We start from the raw sequence: 21,573 nt of genomic DNA on the forward strand, positions 1-21,573 counted from the left end.
ATGCATTATTAAAATATTTAGCAGGCAGAAATAAGAGTAACCAACATCTGTACCCTGATTGTAAAAGCATTAAAAAAGAAAATAGTAGCAAAAACGTTTGAGAACAAATTTGACAGTTCAAGTGTAAATCAGAATGGTTTGAGTAGCTAAAAAAAAATACATTTTTAACAATAACGTTTTATACTGTATGGTTGATTCTAGTTTCTGTTAAATATAAATATGTTCATATAAATACATAATTTAATATTTAATAAATAATAATAAAATATGAACATGATAACGGAGAGGAAGCATATAAAGTATGAAACACAATTTAACTGTTCCACATAAATATTCGAAATATCTTAAATCGTAAACAATAATAACAATCTATAAACCCTTCAGTTTTAAAGCAGCTATAAGAAGGTTCATTTTGTAGTGATTTAGGTGCCCCCTGTGGACAGAAGCGGTAGTGTTTTCACCCATGAGCACCTCCCTCGCGTGATTTTTATTCTGGCAAGCCGATGCATTTTCTTTTTTGTAATGATGTCAAATAACGTCTTGCAATGTATTTCGTGAACAAACAACTGTCCCTATATTTATTTTATGGATCGTTGGTCAATTCTTCCCTTCTTGTCCTTCCTCATTCGGCCTCATCATCAGCCATAATTGCATCATATAGTGTAACAAAATCACTAAAACTCTCACCTAACTTTCTTACAACTCACTGCCAAAGGTGACATGTTTCGAGAAGGGTGTCCAGGAAGGTTTCTGAACACTCAGCTCTGTCATCTTTGCTTGTTTCGGTCGATCCTCTTGGAGAGCAGCGCATCCTTCACCAATAAAAACACAAGAACCAGGAAACAGATCCTGCTCTGGGTTGATAGTTGGGGAGGTCCTTCAGGATGTCCTCCAGCTCCATAATCTTCCGTTTAGAAAGGCCTTTCCATCGCAGCAGGGCGGGCAGGATCTCCATGAACTCGCTGTGAATTAAAATCTTTTTTTAGCATCAAATATATATTTTTTAAATACCAAAGTACTCCTGGATGGCCCATTTCAGAATAAATTCAAAAGCTACATTATTGGACAGCATTAAGAAAGATAGGTGTAAAAACATTTGAAAGATTTACCTCCACGTGTGATATTCGTCATGCATCCTAGCCACTGTGAGCTTCACAGCATCGAAGCTTTCACACTCGTCCAGTTCTCTGACACTGAGCAGCATGAGGTGCCACTGTTCCACACCAGGAGCCTAAAACAAAACATCACAGGTCAGGCTCTACGCGGTAACCAGAGCAGATGTGATCCTGCTGCTGGTGAATGAATTTCATTATGACAGAAAAGAGCACTTACCAGCATTGAAAAGGTTTCCTGGAGCATTTCAGCATCTTGATTGACTGTTCGGCCAACATCAGGACCCCAGCATCTCAACAGTTTTTTCTTACTTCTCTGGATAAAATGCTTGAGGTAAAGGTAGGTGACGAGCTTGTAGGCCTCGTGCACCACTCTCTGAGAAACACAAAGAAGAACAAAAGCATTAAGATACACATATGAGGAAACAAAAGCCTGCATAACTTCATGTTCTTTATGATTCATTCATAGATCAACGACAATAGGTTTTACACATTTTCCTCAGCAAATATCTCTATTTAAATCCAAAGTGAAGACTTATGCCAAAGTCTTAATTGGTATTATATCAAGGGTTGTGCATTATACACAAGTACTTTAACTAAATGCAGAAAAGAGAAATGGGAAAAAATGAGCTAAATATTGATATTTCACATAATGGATGTAGCACCTTTAAATTATGCAGAAATGAAAAACAAACACTCTTAAGGAAATAGGAAGCTTTTGTCATTGTCAATGCAAATTCAACAATAAAGATTTGAATGGGGGGATTCAAGGCGTACCATTTGGATGCCCTGGAAGCCCTGCAGCTCTGAGAAAAGATGCTTCAAGTCCTGGATCAAGAGGAGAAACTCCTTGTTCTCCGATTTGAAGTATTTCTTTAGGTACCTCTGTGATTTAACAAAAATATAAACATTAGTTCGATATATGCATAAATCATAATCCACTTTTAAACATGTAAGAAAACATTATATCAGTGATTAAGTTGAATAGCTACCTCTGTCATGTCAGCTGTGATTTCCTTCAGGACTTTCAAAGTAAAAGTCTCCATGTTGTCAAGTACAGCCAGGGTTTCTTTGAGAAGGGATGTTTTGATCTCCTTTGTCTGGATGTACTGCCTGAGAGGACAAATCAGGGGGAAAAATAAGTTAACTTCCTGAAAATACTATGTAACACTCACGCTTCTATTGGATAGCACTTCAACACATTGTACGTGATATCTCTGAGCGGTTGACCAATAAAAAGCTGACCAGCTAACCAATCAGAGCAGACTGGGCTCTGGTTTCAGACAGAGGGTGAAAAGAGGTGCTGCAGCACAGGCAGTATGAGAAAAATAAAGAGTTTTCAGAACATTAAATAGAATAGATAGATAGATAGATGGATAGAATATAGAATATAGAATAGAATAGAATAGAATAGATAGATAGATAGATAGATAGATAGATAGATAGAATTGGGAGGGATGAAACCCTCTTTTAATGGTCACACATGCAGAGCACACAGCACACACAGTGAAATTTGGCCTCTACATTTAACCCATCCTAGTACCAGGAGTCTAGTACTAGGAGCAGTGGGCAGCTATTGTACAGCGCCCAGAGACCAATGGGAGTGAGGGGGGAAGGGAGGTGTCCGGTGCCTTGCTCAAGGGCACCACGGCAGAGCAGGAGGTGAACTGGGACCTCTCCAAGTAGCAGTCCATACTCCACATGTTAGGGCTGGTCGGGGACTTGAACAGGCGACCCTACAGCTCCCAGTCCAAGCCCCTACTTTTTTTTTTTTTTTTTATCTTTTATTATCAAAAATAGACATTTAACAGTTCATCACAATTACATAAAGTACTTACTGCATATAACAAAGACACACATTTAATATGTCATATAGCTTCATAATTTGTATGAAACGCATACAAAAAATGACATATACTGTCATTATCTCACTGAAAAGTAGTGTGTCTTATGTCACTTTTCAAAGTTGAAGCACAAAGCTCCCTCCTCATCCATCTCAATTAATTTGCTGCCATTTACAAAATCCTCACAAAATATGTCCTTTTTTCCAAGCCCCTACTGACTGAGCCACTGCCGGACCGCATGGAGATATGTCACAAAATTATGAAACCTAAAAATGAGCAGAATAGGTCCCTTCTTACTTGATTTCTTTGCAGTTCTTCAAAGTCTTGAAGAAATCTTTGATTTCTGGTTGGTCCACTTTTGCTTTTTTTTCAAGAATCTCAGTCTGCTCATTGGTGTACCTACAAAGCAAATAAAAAGCAATTGTGATTATTCATGCTTTAGGTACTGGTGTTAATATGTGTAAATAAATCAGTAAATTATTCTCACTGTGTCAGAAAATTCAGCAGCTCTTGAAAACAGACATCCTGCACGCGGCCAGACAGTTTTTGGCTGATTTGTCGCCCCGCCTCGATCATGGCATCAATGCACTGAAAGAGAAATAACAACAACAACATTTTTCAACAGATACATTGGAAATCAAATAAAAAAATAAATAATGCAATTCACTATTTAATTATCACATTTTATAGTTACAACTAGATAGATATTTCAAATAATGTACTGAAAAAGAGAGTATATAGGAAGATATACTTTATTAATAGACACATATATGCACACTAGTCCTTTCTATAATGGCGCATTTCCACCACACGGTCGGCCTCGGCCACGCTCGGTACTGCTTGGCCGCGTTGGGCCTTAACAGGGCCGGCTCACTTCATGCTGCGCTTCCATTACAGTTTATGAACTGGGGTAGTTACTATAGTAACGCAGTGTAGGCGGAGCCGTGACGTCATCTTCAATGAGAACCCCAGAAAAACAACACAGCCTTTAGCTGTCAGCACTCAGAGCTCACAGCTCCTTATATATGTTCAGAAACTCGACAAAAGTTAAACAAGTACACACCACAGACTGCCTGTGTCATGACGAGTACAGTCGCTGCTTTATTTATGTCTGTATAGGCCGTTGTTGTGAGTGTGGACGGTCGGAGCATATACTGCGTTAGCTTAGCCAATCTCCATCTAGAAAACACGCATTTGAAAAGGTTTTTCGCCTGCCGTCTGTCTGCAGACTTGACAAAGCATTAATTCATGGTTTTTACTAACCGGTATCAGTATGTTGTTACTTCGGCATCATTTTGAAACGTGTATTACAATTAAATCACGGTCAAATATGTCCATCTTGTTGTAGTTGTAGCCCCCTTGCCAGCGATGCTCTCTCTAGTTTAGCATACTCAACCCGACTCAGCCCTGTTTGTTGGCCCCGATAGAACCACAATTTTGTCGGGCCAGAAAAGAGGTGAAAAAGTGGCCCCGGGCCGGGCCGGGCCGTAACTAGGCCTAGTGGAAGCGCAACCAAAAACGGGCACGGCACGACACGGCACGCTTAAACCGCGCTCCGCGCCATGGTGGAAATGCGCCATAACTCTCATAGTAACCATAGACTTTGTACCTGGATAGTGTCCACATACAGGTCATCTTTGACAGTTTCTTTGTCTCTCTCATTCTGCAGGATTTTCTTCAGGAACACTTTGACCTCGTTCTGTGCAACAATAGGATGACAGAATACACATCAGAAGTTTTCAGCATTGTGGTTGTAGTGACACTGGGTAACTGAGAAATGAATGCATAATTCATACATTTGCTGTCATGATCCTGGTTTTGTTTACGGTTTTATTTTGAAATATATTTCCTCCTGTCTTGTCTTGATTTACTTCCTGTCTATGTATTTTCCCGCCTGTTTGATTGTCAGATTCTATTCACCTGCTACCCTTTGTGTTTTTGCATGCCCCCTCCCCCCAGCTGTGTGTTGTGTCAGTGATTAGTCCTATGGGTATATAAGCATCTTCCCCTGTGATCTCTGGTGGTTCGCTCTCTTTAGCCGCGTTCACACCAAGTACTTTGCTGTACTTAGTGCCGGCACTTAGTGCCCTGGCACTTATTACCCCAGGGCACTTAGTACAGATCGCGTTCACACCGGAATAAGTTCCCTGAGGGAAGATTACGTAAATGAGCCGCTGACGTCACTTCGTCTTCTTCTGCTTTGGGTTTACTGGCAGGCCGCAAACCACTTCACGGCGTATACTGCCACCCGAAGTCCCCGGCCGGAAGTCCCCGGAGTTGGGGACTGACTTCAGTAGAAGCTGCTGAGACTCCCAGCAGCTTCTACTGAAGCCTTCCGAGTAAATCGCCAGAACGCCAACACCTCCTCATCTCCACCGCTCCCATGCTTGATTTTGTGTTGCCATAAGTTAGTCTCTCTGCGTTTGTGCACTGGGCGAATGCTAATGCTAATAATGCTAATGCGAGGATAATAAAATGGCGGCTCTACAAAACATTTCAGAGTTTTACGGGGCGTGGTTTGCAATTCGCCCAGCCAATCAGAACTGGGGCACTTTTTTCCCCCAGGAAAGTACCATCTCTCAGCAGGCACTAAAAATGGGGGTAAAAGTTCCCGGCACTCAGTACTCTTTTTGGTGTGAACGTGACATAAGGGGTACTAACGGAACTAAACGCGAAAAGTACGGGGAAAAGTACTCCGGTGTGAACGCGGCTTTGTTCCCGTCTTCCTTCTATCAGTCCTGCCTGATTTCCCTGTGTTATCCTTGTTCCTCGTGCCTCTCTGGTATCTACTCGTTCAGTTTTTCTTTGTTTTTTATAGTTTTGTTTTACCTTGCCTAGGCCCCCTGTTTTTGTGTTAAACTGTTTGTGTTATCAGCTTCCTTTATTTAAAAGCTCACGTTTTGTTCATACCTACCTCAATCTTTTTAACTGCATTTGGGAGCAAACTATAGCCAAACATGGACATTTACATAATTCAGTATTCTTACCTCCACATTTTCAAGCAGTTTGTCCTTTGCTTTTCCCACCCACTCGGTGAACAGCAGGAGGTCGACCTTTTTAATGGGATCCATTTCTTGAAGTTCAGGATGACAGAGCATCTCCGGGCTGGGAAAGAAAAACAATGACATCAGAACTGAGCACACAAATATTTAATTTCAATATCAATTAATCTATGATTCAGAAAATATTTTTAGGGTAATTCTTAAAATCTGCAAAGTGTCTCTATGACCTTGCATTTCATTAAGGGTCATTAAGGGTATGGTTGCTTGTGCGATGCATTTGGATCAAAACAGACATCATTCATGGCATGTGGTCAATGTCATGAACACGTGGATCAGTGTCTATGGGTTTAAGCATCAAATGTATTTGGTTAGGTAAAAAAAAAAGTAAAGGCCCGTTACGCCTTCAAGTTGAGGTATTCATAATGTTTCAGGGTCTTGATAGGATAGGTTTAAAAGAGCCAGGGAAGTGAAGTTATATTCTGAAAATGTTCTGAGATTGGAAAGGGTAATTAACAAGAAAAAAATCACAAATTTACCAGATAAAATATTCTGTAATTTAAGTCAACCATTTCGGAAAGATTGTTTTTTAATCAAGAGTCTCTTCCATTTGCAAGGATGGGTCCATCTCATTGCCACAAAACAAATAGATATCCAAAGGCTTAAAATGTAGAGAAAGATACCTCAGATACGTATGTAGGACCCATTTCATCAACCCAAAGGAGTTCTTGGAGGATCGGACGATCTGCAGCAGATCATCGAGGCGAGTAAACGTCTCACGATGGTAGCAATCAATCAGACTTCCCATCAGCCCCATACGTGTCAAAGGGGGGCCGAGCCTCACAAACTCGGTAATAACCATCTTCTGCACGTTCTCCAGGTACTGATGGAGGTTCTGGTCCACATCTGGAGGCAGCTTTGGGAAGTGTTGGTCCACAGATCTTTGTACGAGGCAGAGATGCTGCTTCTCTGCATTGAGCTGACGGTGTGTTGAGCAACAAGATCCATCCTCAAGCGGCACCTGAAGAAGTCCAGCGAGTTTCTCAGGTGTGATCTGTTCCTCACTCTGCAGGCGTTGTTCTTTGTGGATGTTCAAGGTATTCTGAACCAAAGGGTTTTCATACTCGGTACATGGTGCCTGTTCAAATCCTGTGAAAAAAAGAGTGAAATGTAAGTCAAAACACTGTAAATGAGAGATGTTGATACATTTGTTTAAATATCACAAAAAATGGTGTGATTTGGTTGATGAAATTGTTCAGTGATGCAGTTGTGGGAGAGAAACTCCCTCTGGAGGGAACACAGGGATTGTAGCCTTTGCAGACCATTTACATGCACAAAAACCTATAACAAACTCCAGGAAAGGGGAAACCCCAAAAGGTATAATAGGGCCCCTTTATTGTTTATTGTAAAGCACATTGAGCTGCTATTTTCTGTTATAAATATATTTAACTGCAGACACTGCCCTTAAATTGAAATTGTAAATCTTTCTCTGATTGTCCATATCACCATTCACCTCAAGTTATTTTGTTTATAATACCTGCAAAATAGTCTGAGATAGCTGCTCAGCATTTTTCTGCACTTATTAAAACGTAATAAAACATCGAAGCAGAATAACAGGTTAGCTATATCTAAATATAGATATAGAAGTATCCATGTGTGAGTTAGACGTCAACCTGCTGCAACAACTCTCTGTGGGACTCTCCTCAAGCGTAACTAATGTCAGATATTTGTCGAGGTTTACAGGGGAATTCCAGCCAACCTGATATTTACACCAATGGCAGCAGCAGTTTGTACACTGCTGTTAACCGTTTTTACTGTTTGTATATCCTTTTTTTTTAAAATCTAAACACACTTAAATATAGATGTATTTGTTTATTTACTTAATTACTCTAGGGAAAAAGCCAATTTGAGTTACTGTACTTGAATGTTTCCATTTTGTGCTACTTTATACTTAAGTGCATTTTGACTCCACATTTTACAATAATCTTTATTATCGCTTTAGTTGCTTTAAACCAGGGGTGCCCAACCAGTCAATCGCGATCGACCGGTCGATCGCGAGATGTGTCTAAAAATAGAACAACAATATTCTGTTTTATCGTTAATGTCCTATAACATAATCTTCATGTGTCGGGGCGTGGCTGGTGGGTAGTGGGCACTAGTTAGCTGACGTTTTCCGTGTCAACTAGAGATGGCAAATCCGGATCCTTTTACGGACTCAGGGTCTTCTGAGTCAGTCATTGAAGAGATCCGGATCATACGAGTCATTTGAGTCATATGAGTCAGCATCACCAAGACCGTAGAAATCCTATCGGTGAAACCGAAAAGTTGTTGCATTTCACGAGCATATTATTATTCCATATATTTTGAATATATATATATTTGTATATATATATATATATATATATATATATGTAATATCTGCATGTATATTTTCTATTTCGACATGTATATTTTATATTTTATTTTATTTTTCTTTCTATTCTTGTATATTTTGTAGTTTTGTTTTATTGTAAAATGCCTTATGCTGCTGTAACAACAACAATTTCCCAATTTGGGATCAATAAAGTACTATCTATCTATCTATCTATCTATTAAACTGACGTTATATTAACCTCCGCTACACAGTGTATTTTTGCTTTAATAAAAAATGTTGATCACAAAAAAAAGGGTTATTTTGCGATTTGGCGAATCTGAGTCTGCTGTGGACTCGTGCATGAGGACGAGTCTGCTGGATCTCTGGATCTGCTGCTATATACGGCTCCGAGTCCGCACGAGTCTGCTCTGCTGTGTGTTGCAGAACAGTGAGTCAGGATTTGCGAATCTGAGTCTGCTGTTGACTCGTACCTGAGGACGAGTCTGCTGGATCTCTGGATCTGCTGCTATATGGTTACAGCTCCGAGTCCGCACGAGTCTGATCCGCTGTGTGTTGCAGCGAGTCAGGATTTGCGAATCTGCGAATCTGCGAATCTGCGAGTCTGCGAGTCTGCGAGTCTGCGAGAGTTGAGTAAAGTTAGAACGATATTGGCAGATTCGGATTTCACGGATCAATAACTCATGAACAAGACGTTGTTCAAACACAAATTACGTCTCCTAAGTACCGTGGTAAGGTTGAAAACGAACTACAATCACATTTTGATAAAAAAAAGCCAATACATGTTGTCCTCCAAACTGGGCACATTACATTGGTCTCTATCTGCAGCCGGAGAACAAACGAGTGCTCAGGGACCGTCTGCAAAGTGCAACTCCGAAAAAAGAGAATACAATAATATTCAATCACTTCACTATTGTACAGTATATTTCTACCAAACTCACTACACACATCAATAGTCTCCTGGTGGTCATACTACAGCAGAGAGTTTGGAAGAATAATGGTTTTGAATAATTTTGGTGAATATTTATAATGTAAAATCATCAATAAATATGGCATCATCTTCAATAATGTTACTATTATACAGTATATTTCTACCAAACTCACTACACACATCAATAGTGTCCTGTTGGTCATACTACAGCAGAGAGTTTGGAAGAATATGGTTTTGAATAATTTTGGTGAATATTTATAATGTAAAATCATCAATAAATATGGCATCATCTTCAATAATGTTACTATTATACAGTATATTTCTACCAAACTCACTAAACACATCAATAGTCTTCTGGTGGTCATACTACAGCAGAGAATTTGGAAGAATATGGTTTTAAATAATTTTGGTGAATATTTATAATGTAAAATCATCAATAAATATGGCATCATCTTCAATAACTGTAGTAGTGTACAGTATATTTCTACCAAACTCACTACACACATCAATAGTGTCCTGTTGGTCATACTACAGTAGAGAGTTTGGAAGAATATGGTTTTGAATAATTTTGGTGAATATTTATAATGTAAAATCATCAATAAATATGGCATCATCTTCAATAACTGTAGTAGTGCACAGTATATTTCTACCAAACTCACTACACACATCAATGGTGTCCTGTTGGTCATACTACAGCAGAGAGTTTGGAAGAATATGGTTTTGAATAATTTTGGTGAATATTTATAATGTAAAATCATCAATAAATATGGCATCATCTTCAATAATGTTACTATTATACAGTATATTTCTACCAAACTCACTACACACATCAATAGTGTCCTGTTGGTCATACTACAGCAGAGAGTTTGGAAGAATATGGTTTAGAATAATTTTGGTGAATATTTATAATGTAAAATCATCAATAAATATGGCATCATCTTCAATAACTGTAGTAGTGTACAGTATATTTCTACCAAACTCACTACACACATCAATAGTCTCCTGTTGGTCATACTACAGCAGAGAGTTTGGAAGAATATGGTTTAGAATAATTTTGGTGAATATTTATAATGTAAAATCATCAATAAATATGGCATCATCTTCAATAACGTTACTATTATACAGTTTATTACTACCAAACTCACTACACATTAATATTACATTTAGCTGACGTTTTCATCCAAAGCGACTTACAATCGGTATAGTCTCCTGTTTGTTATACTCCACCGATACATTTGTATAAATATTTTTGTGAACAAAACTAAATATTACAGATTTAGCCAAAGTTGAAGTTAAAGTCAACTTTAGTGTCACATTTTCCACATGTGTTATACAGAAACATTGAAATGCCGTTTCTTACAGTCCCACAGCGTGAACAAAAACAACATATATATATAAACAACTTAAGAAAGTTCTAGCTAAACAAGGGTATAAAAGTAAGTAATACATATAAAAAACACAATCAACAAGAAACATGAGTTGGACATTAGTGCAAGTACTTCTTAGTGCAATAAATTAGGACTAGGATTTAGGACTAGAAATGAAGCCGAATCGTGAAAACATCTTCAGGTGCAGATGATGTACACGATAATATACTTTACTTTTTATTTCACCTCTAAAGATCAGCTGCCACACCTTAAAAGAAAAAAAATTGGTCCATGGCAAAAGGGTGAAGAGTTTAAACCAATCAAATGAAGTATTTAGAGCAATCAAGCCTCCAGCCAATCACTTGCCTTCAATAAAGCATGCATGGATCATGCCGTTTTTCAGTGCTTACAGCAAACTATGAGGATAGACATTTTTTAAAATGTATGCTACTGACACAGAGGACACATTTTGCCTAAATATAACACTTTCAGTACATTAATGCGCTGGGACTTCTTTGAAAACATGCCTCCACTCCTGTTCCAAGGTTATATGTAAGTATTATTTTATTTTATTGTCTTTTCATTGAAGTTACTAACAGTCATTTAAGCTATGCTTATATACCTGTTTAGACAATTACGTTTGAGCTCATCTTGTTAGTATTTGATCAACTGAAATGTTACTGAATTTAAACTACAAACAAATGTTATTTGTTCCTGTTATGTAATATTACACATATTAAAATGACAAATGACTAGTTTTGCAAACCAAAACAAAAACCCAACTTAGTGTTACATATTTGGCCACAGTTTTTTTCTTATATGTACTTCTAAAAAGTTTACTTCAAACTCTTTTTATATTGAAAACAAATATTTAGCTTTGCCTGTCCTCCTTTTCCTAGGTTAGATGCAATTTGAAAATAATGGGAAGAGTTAAAAAAGGAAACAGGGCCCAGAGGAAGGACTTATGGGCAATGGCTGGTGGAATGGAAGCTTTGGTCCGAGCAATGAAGAGTGTTCACATTACCAAAAGAGATACAGGACATTCTTCATATATTTGGTCGGAACTCGCTCTAATCCTTTTTGGTCATGATGATAAGAAAAACCGTCATTGGCTGTGGGTTGTATGGACCAACAATCGAAAAGGATTGAGGGATTTGATCTATAAACGCCAAAAATCATTAGAGCAGAAGGAAGTTCAGGTAATGGAGGAAAATCAAAACGAGAGAGATGTTGGAGGGGCATGTTCTGAAGACTGTCTTACAAAGGACTTACCTCTGAGCATGATTCAGAATAAGGTATCAGATGAGGACACAGAAAATAAAGAAGGAGAAGACAAACAAGAAAGGATGTCTTCTCAGAGTGGACGAGAAGTAGATGACCAGTTATCAGATGAGGACATAGAAATCAATGAGGCAGAAGACAAACAAGAAAGGATGTCTTCTCAGAGTGGACGAGAAGTAGATGACCAGTTATCAGATGAGGACATAGAAATCAATGAGGCAGAAGACAAACAAGAAAGGATGTCTTCTCAGAGTGGACGAGAAGTAGATGACCAGTTATCAGATGAGGACATAGAAATCAATGAGGCAGAAACTGAAGAACAGAATTTGCAAAGAGGAGCACAAGATGACAATAAAAACACAGGCCCCAAAACACATTGGCGGAAGTTGCCAGTAGTATCTAAAAGGTTCAGAATAACAGTAAATCGAAAGAAATGGCAAAAGATTGTTCCATTGACGGGTTCAAACAAACTGAGGCAACCGTGGACCGACGTGTTGTACAAGAGTTTTCGAGATAAAAATCCCTGTTGTACACTTGCCTTCAAGAGTCACCACATAAAAACTCCTAACAGCAGGAAAATTAAAAGTCCGTACTTAAACATCTGTGCAGTTTGTACATTCCCTTCCTGCAGGGCCAAATTCTTCTTTAAAATCCAAAATGAGCCAGTGGGAGACACCCTTGTTAAAATATCTGTGCTGCAAAGAGGGAAAATGGCACACAAAGCAAATGAGAAAAAATTCTGACCAGCAGCAAACAGAAGAAGAGGCAGAATTGCAAGAGCCCTGCATAAAGGAGTGAGTCAAGTATTTTACAGTAAACTTAAAAAAACACCTGTTGCTGAACTGATTTCAGGAAACATAACCCGCAGTCTGAACAAAAATGTTCTCAAAGTGATACGTTCAGAAGGAAGAAGAGGTAAAAGAATCCATGAGGATGTTTTCATGGAGATGTACCTCACACAAATGATCATTAAGGAATGTGACTCAAATTATCGCAGGATGCCTGGGGTACATACAGCATTTTCAAGTTGACCCATTTGGAGTACATATGTATTCTGAAACCGGAGTAAACATAGTTGTGCAACACCTGAGAAAGAAGACACCGCTGACCCTATATCTAGATGCTAACAGGTAATGTTGCATCCAAAGTTCCAGGTCAGACCAAAAGAGTGCTTTATTACTGCCTCACTCTTCCTGGAGGTGGTCAGCAAAGTACCTCCCCTCCCAGTCTGTGAAATGCTGACAAATGAACACTCCATACACCAATCACATTCTGGCTAATGCAGTTCCTCCGCAAACTGTCACAGTACACTAAAATAAAAGTACATCAGGTAGAAACAGACTACAGCTGGGCCCTGCTCCAAAGTGTTCTCCTTTCTTTTAACAAGGAGAGCATTGTCAGTTACTTGGACAGGGCTTTTGCTATCTGTTCAACGCTGAAGTCATGGAAGGAAATCCGAATGTTGACAGTGCTACACATTTGCTCTGCACACGTGCTGAAAGCTGTAGCACAGTCAATTGGGAGAAGAACTGCAGACAAGGGTTTGAAGGAATTTGCAACATTTGCATTTACCAGGTTGCAAAATGCTACTTCAATGACCACAGCACTAAAAATCTTCCGCTCGCTGTGCACTGTGTTAATTGGAAAGCACAATTCCAATACTGTCCTGATCCATCTGAAGGCCGTGAAGGACTTCATAAAAGAATGCAGGATTCCCGACATGGAAGAGGGGGACAAGTTAGGAGACAGCCCCTTAACTCAGGAGGAAGATGATGAAGAAAGAAGAAATGCCCACACAATTGTTGGCAGATCTCCCTTCACATATGAGTTTAGGAAGGTCATGGAGGAGGTACAGGGAGAGCTTGAAAAAGAGGAGGTCGAAACCCCACAGGATGAAAATCCATACTTTTGCCCTGGCATTGTTGATGTCCTTTTTGACAACTATCTAGGGATTTTTCCCCTTTGGAGTGGGCTGCTGTTGGGGAATTTGAAAAGATATGCAACTGACACAGAGGAAGACACATTTGGCCAAAGTAAAACAAGGGACACAAACTGCCATGTGGAGAGATGGTTTGGAATAGTCAAACATTCTATTCTAAAAAAGCAGAGACGACTGAGGCCAGCGGCATTCATCAGAACAATGTATGGCTCTCTACAGGGGAGGTACAGAGAACACATAATGGCACATCACTTATCTGAGCAGTTACTCCTCAAAACATTGCTACCAAAAGACATCAGTCAATCTAAGGAAGGTTGGGCAAAGAGAGATGGAGCAAAGCCTCGCACTGCCAGCTCCAAATATTACACCACTCCAGACATTCTTCCAGTTCCAAAAAGAGCAAAGTTAACTCTGAACACTGGCGAAGATATTCAGAGCAGCACAGATGTGAAGAACAGTAGCAATGACCCCACAAGTAAAGGGTCCAAGCCTGCAACAGAGGTATTGTTTTGCTATATTAAAATGTATGCTTTAAACAGAGTAACAAAAGTAAGCAATTCTTCGAGCTATAAAAACAATGTTAAGAAAGCATTAAAAACGTTTTAGCATGAGCCAATCTTTCATAGAAAACGTACAAAATGTATAGTGCATTAAAAGTATTTAAAATTGAATTAATGGCAAATGCTGTATGAAGTTATTATGATACCATTGTTCATTTCATTTTAGGTTGATGCCCTTTGGACATGCAAACCAACTGAAGTTGTTGTGGCTGTTGTAAGACATGCTGAAGAGAAGCATCATTTCACCCTGAGGCACAGAGAATTTCAGAGTTTGAGACCTGATGAACTCATCATAGGCGAGGCAAGTATTTATTAAAACTTATGCTGTACCGGTCTGCTCATCTCACATAAGTCATATGTTAATGATTCAATTGTTGACAAAAAGTATGTAATTTGTGCTACACAAAATGATATCCAAGTAAATTGTTAGGCCAGTCCATCTGGAGTGTGACTTTAGATAGACCAGTTTTAGCAAAGGTTTTGCATAATTGATCCATTCTAAAATGATCTGACAATGATGTGATTAAAACCGACTTTGGCCTCTATATTAGCTGGCATTTTGTATGATTATTTCCCCTACAATTTATCCAAAAGGTAATAGAATGTTACATTAGAGGCATCCTCAACCTGAAGGATAATGCTGGCCGTCTATACCTCCTGGATCACTACACCATGGGTGTAATCCTACACGGCACACGAGAGCAGATGGCCAGGCAAGAGCTAAAAAAGGTGAGTAAAACTGATTATTCAAAGTATTTTCATCCCTTTTAGTATTGTAGGCTTGAGAAAGGAGACTGAACTGTGTCTACAGGCAACTTCCAGCAATATTATAATCATGTATGTAGTTTTTGGAGACATTTGTGTTGTTTTTAACCAATACATTTAGAATATAAGCTTCCCTTTTTTTCTTGTTCCTGTTGAGAAAAATAAATAATGAATACTGTGTAAATTAAATTATTGTTTTGCACCTGTATATTATAGAAAATAACACTTATGTTTACATATTCCCTAATTTTTTCAGGTCACATTTGATCTATATGATGGAGCCATTGGATTTGTCAATATAAGAAATGTGCACTGGAAGTTTGTGGTGAGTATACAGCTACTCGTGTAGTAATACTGTAGCTGCTTTTACAGCATGTTTTGCTCAGGGTTTGCACATTTCAAGTTAATCAAATATTACTTTGAAGATGTATGATTACATTTATTCAAATGCATACAACTAAATATACATTGCTATTAAAAAATATTGTAATACATTACTCATATACTGTGACAGAGTTAAGACTAAAATGTGTATCTCATGCAGCCCCATTTTGTAAATGCATCTTTGCCTCAGGATTGGTTTAAAAATGCTTCTTTTAGTTTTAATGTCTTCATGTTCTTCATCTATATCATAGGGAAACAATATAAAATGTAGTCCAAAATAAGTACTCATTCAACCATTTCTCATTGGTGGTCACTACTGCTCCACTAAAGATTTGAGTCTTCTGACCCCAAATTGTGCAACTTTCTTTCATCTGATCTGACATCTTTAATTATTTCAATACTTTTAAGTCTTAAATATACCCATTTAAAATGGGTAGTTATTATTTTAGTATTACTTTTAATAGCTTTTGTGAATCTATTAGTTAACTGTGGTTTTCATTTTTGAAGAAAAGCTGATACATTATTGTTGCTGCTGACATATTGAAAAAGGTTTGGTTTAATTATATGGTATGCTACTTTTTAAAACAGTACCTCCATGCCCTTTCAAACCACATTTATGTGGTTGATCCTCTGCAAGGGTCAAATGAAGTTGAGGACTCCAGAAAGGCTGGTTACAAATTTGGGTAATATAAAATATATTACAGGAAAATACATTGGTTAAACGCACATTTGGTAAAGGCAAAGAGTAAGCGCACATTTAAAAAATGTTCCGATTGTTCTATAGAGAGTATTTCAAGATGCGCCGGAACAGACTGGGAAAAGAGGACTGGGTTAACATTAAATGGCAGCCAGGAAAGATAACCCACACCTTCCAGAAAGATGCCACCAGTTGTGGAGCCTTTGTCATGCAGGTGATTCAATGCAACATGTTGTGTTCATTAATAATAAAGCATTTTATTTTAAAGGGAAATTCAAAAACACGTCATAACGTCATGTTATTTTACCATCTGTCCAGATGGCCAAGATGACAGTGAAGGAATTTCCGAAAATACCACAGACGTTTCACATCAACTCATCAAAACAATCTCTTCAAAATCTACGAAGAGACATGGCAGAAGAAATTCTCAAAGGATCAGGTATTAGCCAAAAATATGAAATGAATATATGGATCGCTTCCTGTAAATTGAACAGTAATACACCTGTTATTTTTTCAGTTTCAAAGGATGACTTCTGTTCCTTCTGTGGAATTGAGGACCTGCCCACAACTGCTGTTGATGCTGTTTGGGTGAGACTAAATGATGAGTTGTTTTGAAACTCCAGAAGATAATCTGAATAATACATACTATATAGATCATCTGGAGTTAGATTTCAGTAATAACATAAAAGTAATGACATTTTGTATATTTTTATGCATGACAGGTTTCCTTTTGTTTTTCTTATAATTTGTTAAAGTTTTAGCACAGTACAGATAAACCTGAATAACAACAAGTATTTATATAAAAAAAAAAAGTATAATCTCTATAAAATATAAATGAATATGCCTGCTTTACAAATGTCCTACACTTGACATTTTCTTAATATCTTTGTTGTATTTATCCCCATGTAGATTCAGTGTGAAACTTGTGGAAGATGGTTTCACACGCAGTGCCTCGGAATGACTGCTGCACTAATACCAACAAAAGATACCCTGTGGTATTGTGTGTTGTGTATCATCCCTAACTAAAGAGGCTATGTAAGAGTTTGTGTAACTTTTACCAGAGGTACCAGGATTTGGGGAGGTAAGGCTTGTTAGAACTACTACCACAATAGAACTAGTGCGCTTATAAACGGCATGTGGGGGAAAATCCAGCCCAGCCAGTGATTTGAAATCGGCAAAATGAAAGCTGAATTTTGTACAAAACAAACAAAAATCCAGAAAAAAGCTTTGCTAAAGATTTTGGGCAACTGAAGTAATGATTAATAATCACCTGTCCATAGTTTTAAATTATTATAAAACTTAATTAAGATGTTAAATATATTTTCCCTTACAGATTAAATTAGTCACAGATGTTCATGATGTTTTCCATGTCAGACATTACATTGTAGATTTGTTCATTAATATTGTACAGTAAGATAGGTGAAAAGCCTGAAATGTTTTATTTTTCAATTTTAACTTTATTTTACTGTTTCATAGCTAATGAAAAAGTTGTTTAATGTCTTAATGTATATATAACATACTGTATATACAATGTGTAACATATATATGTATATATCAATGTGTGTGATGTCTAGTTTATTGATGATTAAAAGACTGTTCTACTTTTGATGGATCTTGCTTTGATGTAGGTGATACCATGTCTATATTCAGTCTGTAAGTTAATTAATGAAAGAACAATAAAACAGTGTTATGGTTTATGAATAAATAGGAGATCTTCTTTTGAGTTAAATTTCAATCGCTTCTGGTTAAAATTAAGGGGTCTCCTGTTTGACAGTAACTTATACTTACCAATACACTTTATTTTAAAATAACATAACGATCATTAAAATAAGTTTTCAAATACACTTTTGTAGTGTAGCAAGTTAGAGGACCATTAATGTCTGAGGTGAGTTTGGTAGCACTCCACTGTATAATAGTGAAGATATTGAAGATTATATTATATTTATTGAAGATTTTACATTATAAATATTCACCAAAATTATTTAAAACCATATTCTTCCAAATTCTCTGCTGTAGTATGACCACCAGAAGACTATTGATGTGTTTAGTGAGTTTGGTAGAAATATACTGTATAATAGTAACATTATTGAAGATGATGCCATATTTATTGATGATTTTACATTATAAATATTCACCAAAATTATTCAAAACCATATTCTTCCAAACTCTCTGCTGTAGTATGAGCAACAGGAGACTATTGATGTGTTTATTGAGTTTGGTAGAAATATACTGTATAATAGTACAGTTATTGAAGATGATGCCATATTTATTGAAGATTTTTACAAATATTCACCAAAATTATTCAAAACCATATTCTTCCAAACTCTCTGCTGTAGTATGACCAACAGGAGACTATTGATGTGTGTAGTGAGTTTGGTAGAAATATACTGTACACTACTACAGTTATTGAAGATGATGCCATATTTATTGATGATTTTACATTATAAATATTCACCAAAATTATTTAAAACCATATTCTTACAAATTCTCTGCTGTAGTATGACCAACAGGAGACTATTGATGTGTTTAGTGAGTTTGGTAGAAATATACTGTATAATAGTACAGTTATTGAATATTATTGTATTCTCTTTTTTCGGAGTTGCACTTTGCAGACGGTCCCTGAGCACTCGTTTCTTCTCCGGCTGCGGAAAGAGACCAATTTAATGTGTCCAGCTCGGAGGACGGCGCATATTGGCTTTTTTTTATCAACATGTGATTGTAGTTCGTTGTCAACCTTACCACGGTACTTAGGAGACGTAATTTGTGTTTGAACAACGTCTTGTTCATGCGTTATTGATCCGTGAAATCCGAATCTGCCAATATCGTTCTAACTTTACTCAACTGTCTGCGAGTCTGCGAGTCTACTGTTGATAGCGCGGGAGCCGGGTGCTGGAGGAGGGGCTATGCTCGTGCACATGACGAGTATGGATCTCTGGATCTGCTATGCTATTACGGTTAGGAGCCGTCGGCTCCTCTGAGTCCCCACGAGTCTGCAGGAAGTTTCACTGATCCGCGTCCCCTCCCCTGAGCCAAACGATAACTTCTGGCAGGCAGCTATACTGTATACTTGCTAAAGGGTAGGCAGATGGACTGGGGTACGTTGTAATGTGATTTTACATGTTATAAAGAGAGTAGCGAGTGACGCAATTTATAGTTTTAATTTGTACGTCACACCAAGTGTGGGACTCAAGGACTCGGGTTAATGGAGAGGGGAGACTCGTCACGACCAGCTCATTTCTAGGATCCGGGTTAATGATCCGGATGAATCAGGACTCGCCCATCTCTAGTGTCAACACACAGGAGTGACAGTCCGCACACACACAAGACCGCAATTCTCCAGTTATGGCAGAAGCAAAAAAGCCCAAAATATATCATTTTCACTCCGAGTGGGAGGATGATTATTTTTGTATCTATTCCAATTCAAAGTTCATCTGTCTCATCTGCAATGCGAGCGTGGCTTTATCGAAGAAGGGAAATTTAGGAGCGGCATTTCAAAACAGTGCACAAACGCTACGACACGGAATTCCCTCCTAATTCTGCCCTACGCTCCCAAAAGTTGAGGGACCTGAAAGGACAGCTAAATGCACAGCAGTCCATTTTCACCAGGCTCAACAACGAGAGCAAGGCTGCTACCATAGCATCTTATCGTGTCAGTCACGTTCTTGCGAAACACATGAAGTTGAAGTCTTTCAAAGGCGGCGAAGTTGTGAAAGAAGCATTCCTGGAGGCTGCCGACGCGCTTTTTGGGGACAGTAAAAATAACAGTAGCATTTCAACAGGTTTTTGATATAATAAAAACTCAAGTTAGATACCGTTATTAATCAGCTGTAAGTTTTAGTTTGTTTGAACTTATTCATTATAATTATTGTACAAAATGGTATAAGAATGCAAACTTAAATTGATTATAGTCTATTATCAATTCAGGTTAAGAAACTAGTGTTGCTTGCATCCTATTTTAAAGGCATTTCTTTTTATACTCTACTAAAATGCAACAAAAAAAGGGTTTGATTCTATTAATCTATTAAGTCTTTTTTATTGCACTTTGGCAGCAGATTCCTGTGTAGCTTCAGATCTGAGTTGTCTTATTAGTAAGCCTAATTTATACTTTTGTAGCAACACTATTTTTATATAATGGCAAAGAAAGGGTTCAGAGTCTTTTCTTTTTTTCCTGTGTCATATGTGGCAGCACTGTTCAATGCTTCTTAAAACATTACCCACTGTAGTATGTGACGTGTGAATAAACTCCAACTCTGTATCAACAACACTGTTGTGTAACTTCAGTTAAATACTTGTATGTGTGTAGATTAGAAAGAGGTAAGATAAAGGATCTGCAGTATTTTATGAAGTATTAATGGTACAAAGGTCAGTTTTATACAAGTAGAAGTGTGTATTTACCTGGTAGTAGGCTGTCAGTAATGACTACGCCTCTCTATTTGGACTGGTAGATCTCGGCAGACTGGCAACTTTAAAAGTAGCTCTCGGTTCAAAAAAGGTTGGGCACCCCTGCTTTAAACATTCAGATTTTGATCATGATGTATGTTAAATTAAGTTACCCAGCTGTTTAAAAGGAAAAAGAGCTCCACCTTTAATTGAAGATCCCTATTTATATGCCAATAAGTACTTGTACTTTTAACACTTTAAGTATTTGTTGCTTGTACTTGTACTTAAGATTAAGCATGCAACACTTTTCATAACTCAGTTCTCAGTTGTCACACTTAAGAAAATATTACTTAAAATAATACTAAATCAAGGCCTTTTTTTCAAGCTGTAGCAAAACAAATATACTACGAAGACAGACAACAGTAGAAGATGTTATTTATAGTCTACATATAAAAGAAGATCACTTGATGATCCAAAAAGAGTCTTACCATCTTGTATGTCGTTGTTATTCTCTATTAGAGGCTGCGTGCTTTCTCTCTGTTTTTTCTTCACAACGAATGCCTTGAATTTATTCATCTCCAGTTTCAATGAGTTTGCACAGGTTGTGCCTCCGCGCTGTGACTTGAAGTGAATCACGTTCCTCCTCAGGGCCGAGCCTTTTTCTCAGTCTGCAGCTCCTGGGTTATTTTTATAGAGGAGAGAAAGGAGTTGGGTTTTCCCTCACCTCATCCTCCAGCACTTTCACTTTCAGTTTCCCCTTAACTGTAACTGGTTCCAGTCGGATGGGTGAACGTTAGAAATGAGATATTAATACTACTACTACAGCTACTACGACTGTTTATTAACACTAATAATAATAATTATAATAATAATAATAATAATAATAATAATAATAATAATAATAATAATAATAATAATAATAATAATAATAATAATAATAATA

At 37.7% G+C, this 21,573-nt stretch overlaps 1 protein-coding gene across 1 annotated transcript; it reads right to left on the reverse strand.

Moving 5' to 3' along the window:
* Nucleotides 1-295: 295 nt before the first annotated feature.
* Nucleotides 296-21,279, reverse strand: LOC117478193 (exocyst complex component 3-like). The gene is made up of 11 exons (XM_034125174.1): nucleotides 21,119-21,279; nucleotides 6,639-7,104; nucleotides 5,944-6,061; nucleotides 4,566-4,655; nucleotides 3,444-3,544; nucleotides 3,254-3,355; nucleotides 2,105-2,225; nucleotides 1,890-1,997; nucleotides 1,333-1,488; nucleotides 1,110-1,231; nucleotides 296-962 (listed from the first exon to the last, which is right to left on the reverse strand). The coding sequence occupies exons 1-11, from the start codon at nucleotides 21,204-21,206 to the stop codon at nucleotides 815-817; spliced, it is 1,620 nt and encodes a 539-aa protein (XP_033981065.1). The 5' UTR covers nucleotides 21,207-21,279; the 3' UTR covers nucleotides 296-814.
* Between the last annotated feature and the right edge of the window lie 294 nt (nucleotides 21,280-21,573).

Source organism: Trematomus bernacchii, unplaced genomic scaffold (assembly GCF_902827165.1).
Source record: "Trematomus bernacchii unplaced genomic scaffold, fTreBer1.1, whole genome shotgun sequence".
Lineage (NCBI taxonomy): Eukaryota > Metazoa > Chordata > Actinopteri > Perciformes > Nototheniidae > Trematomus > Trematomus bernacchii.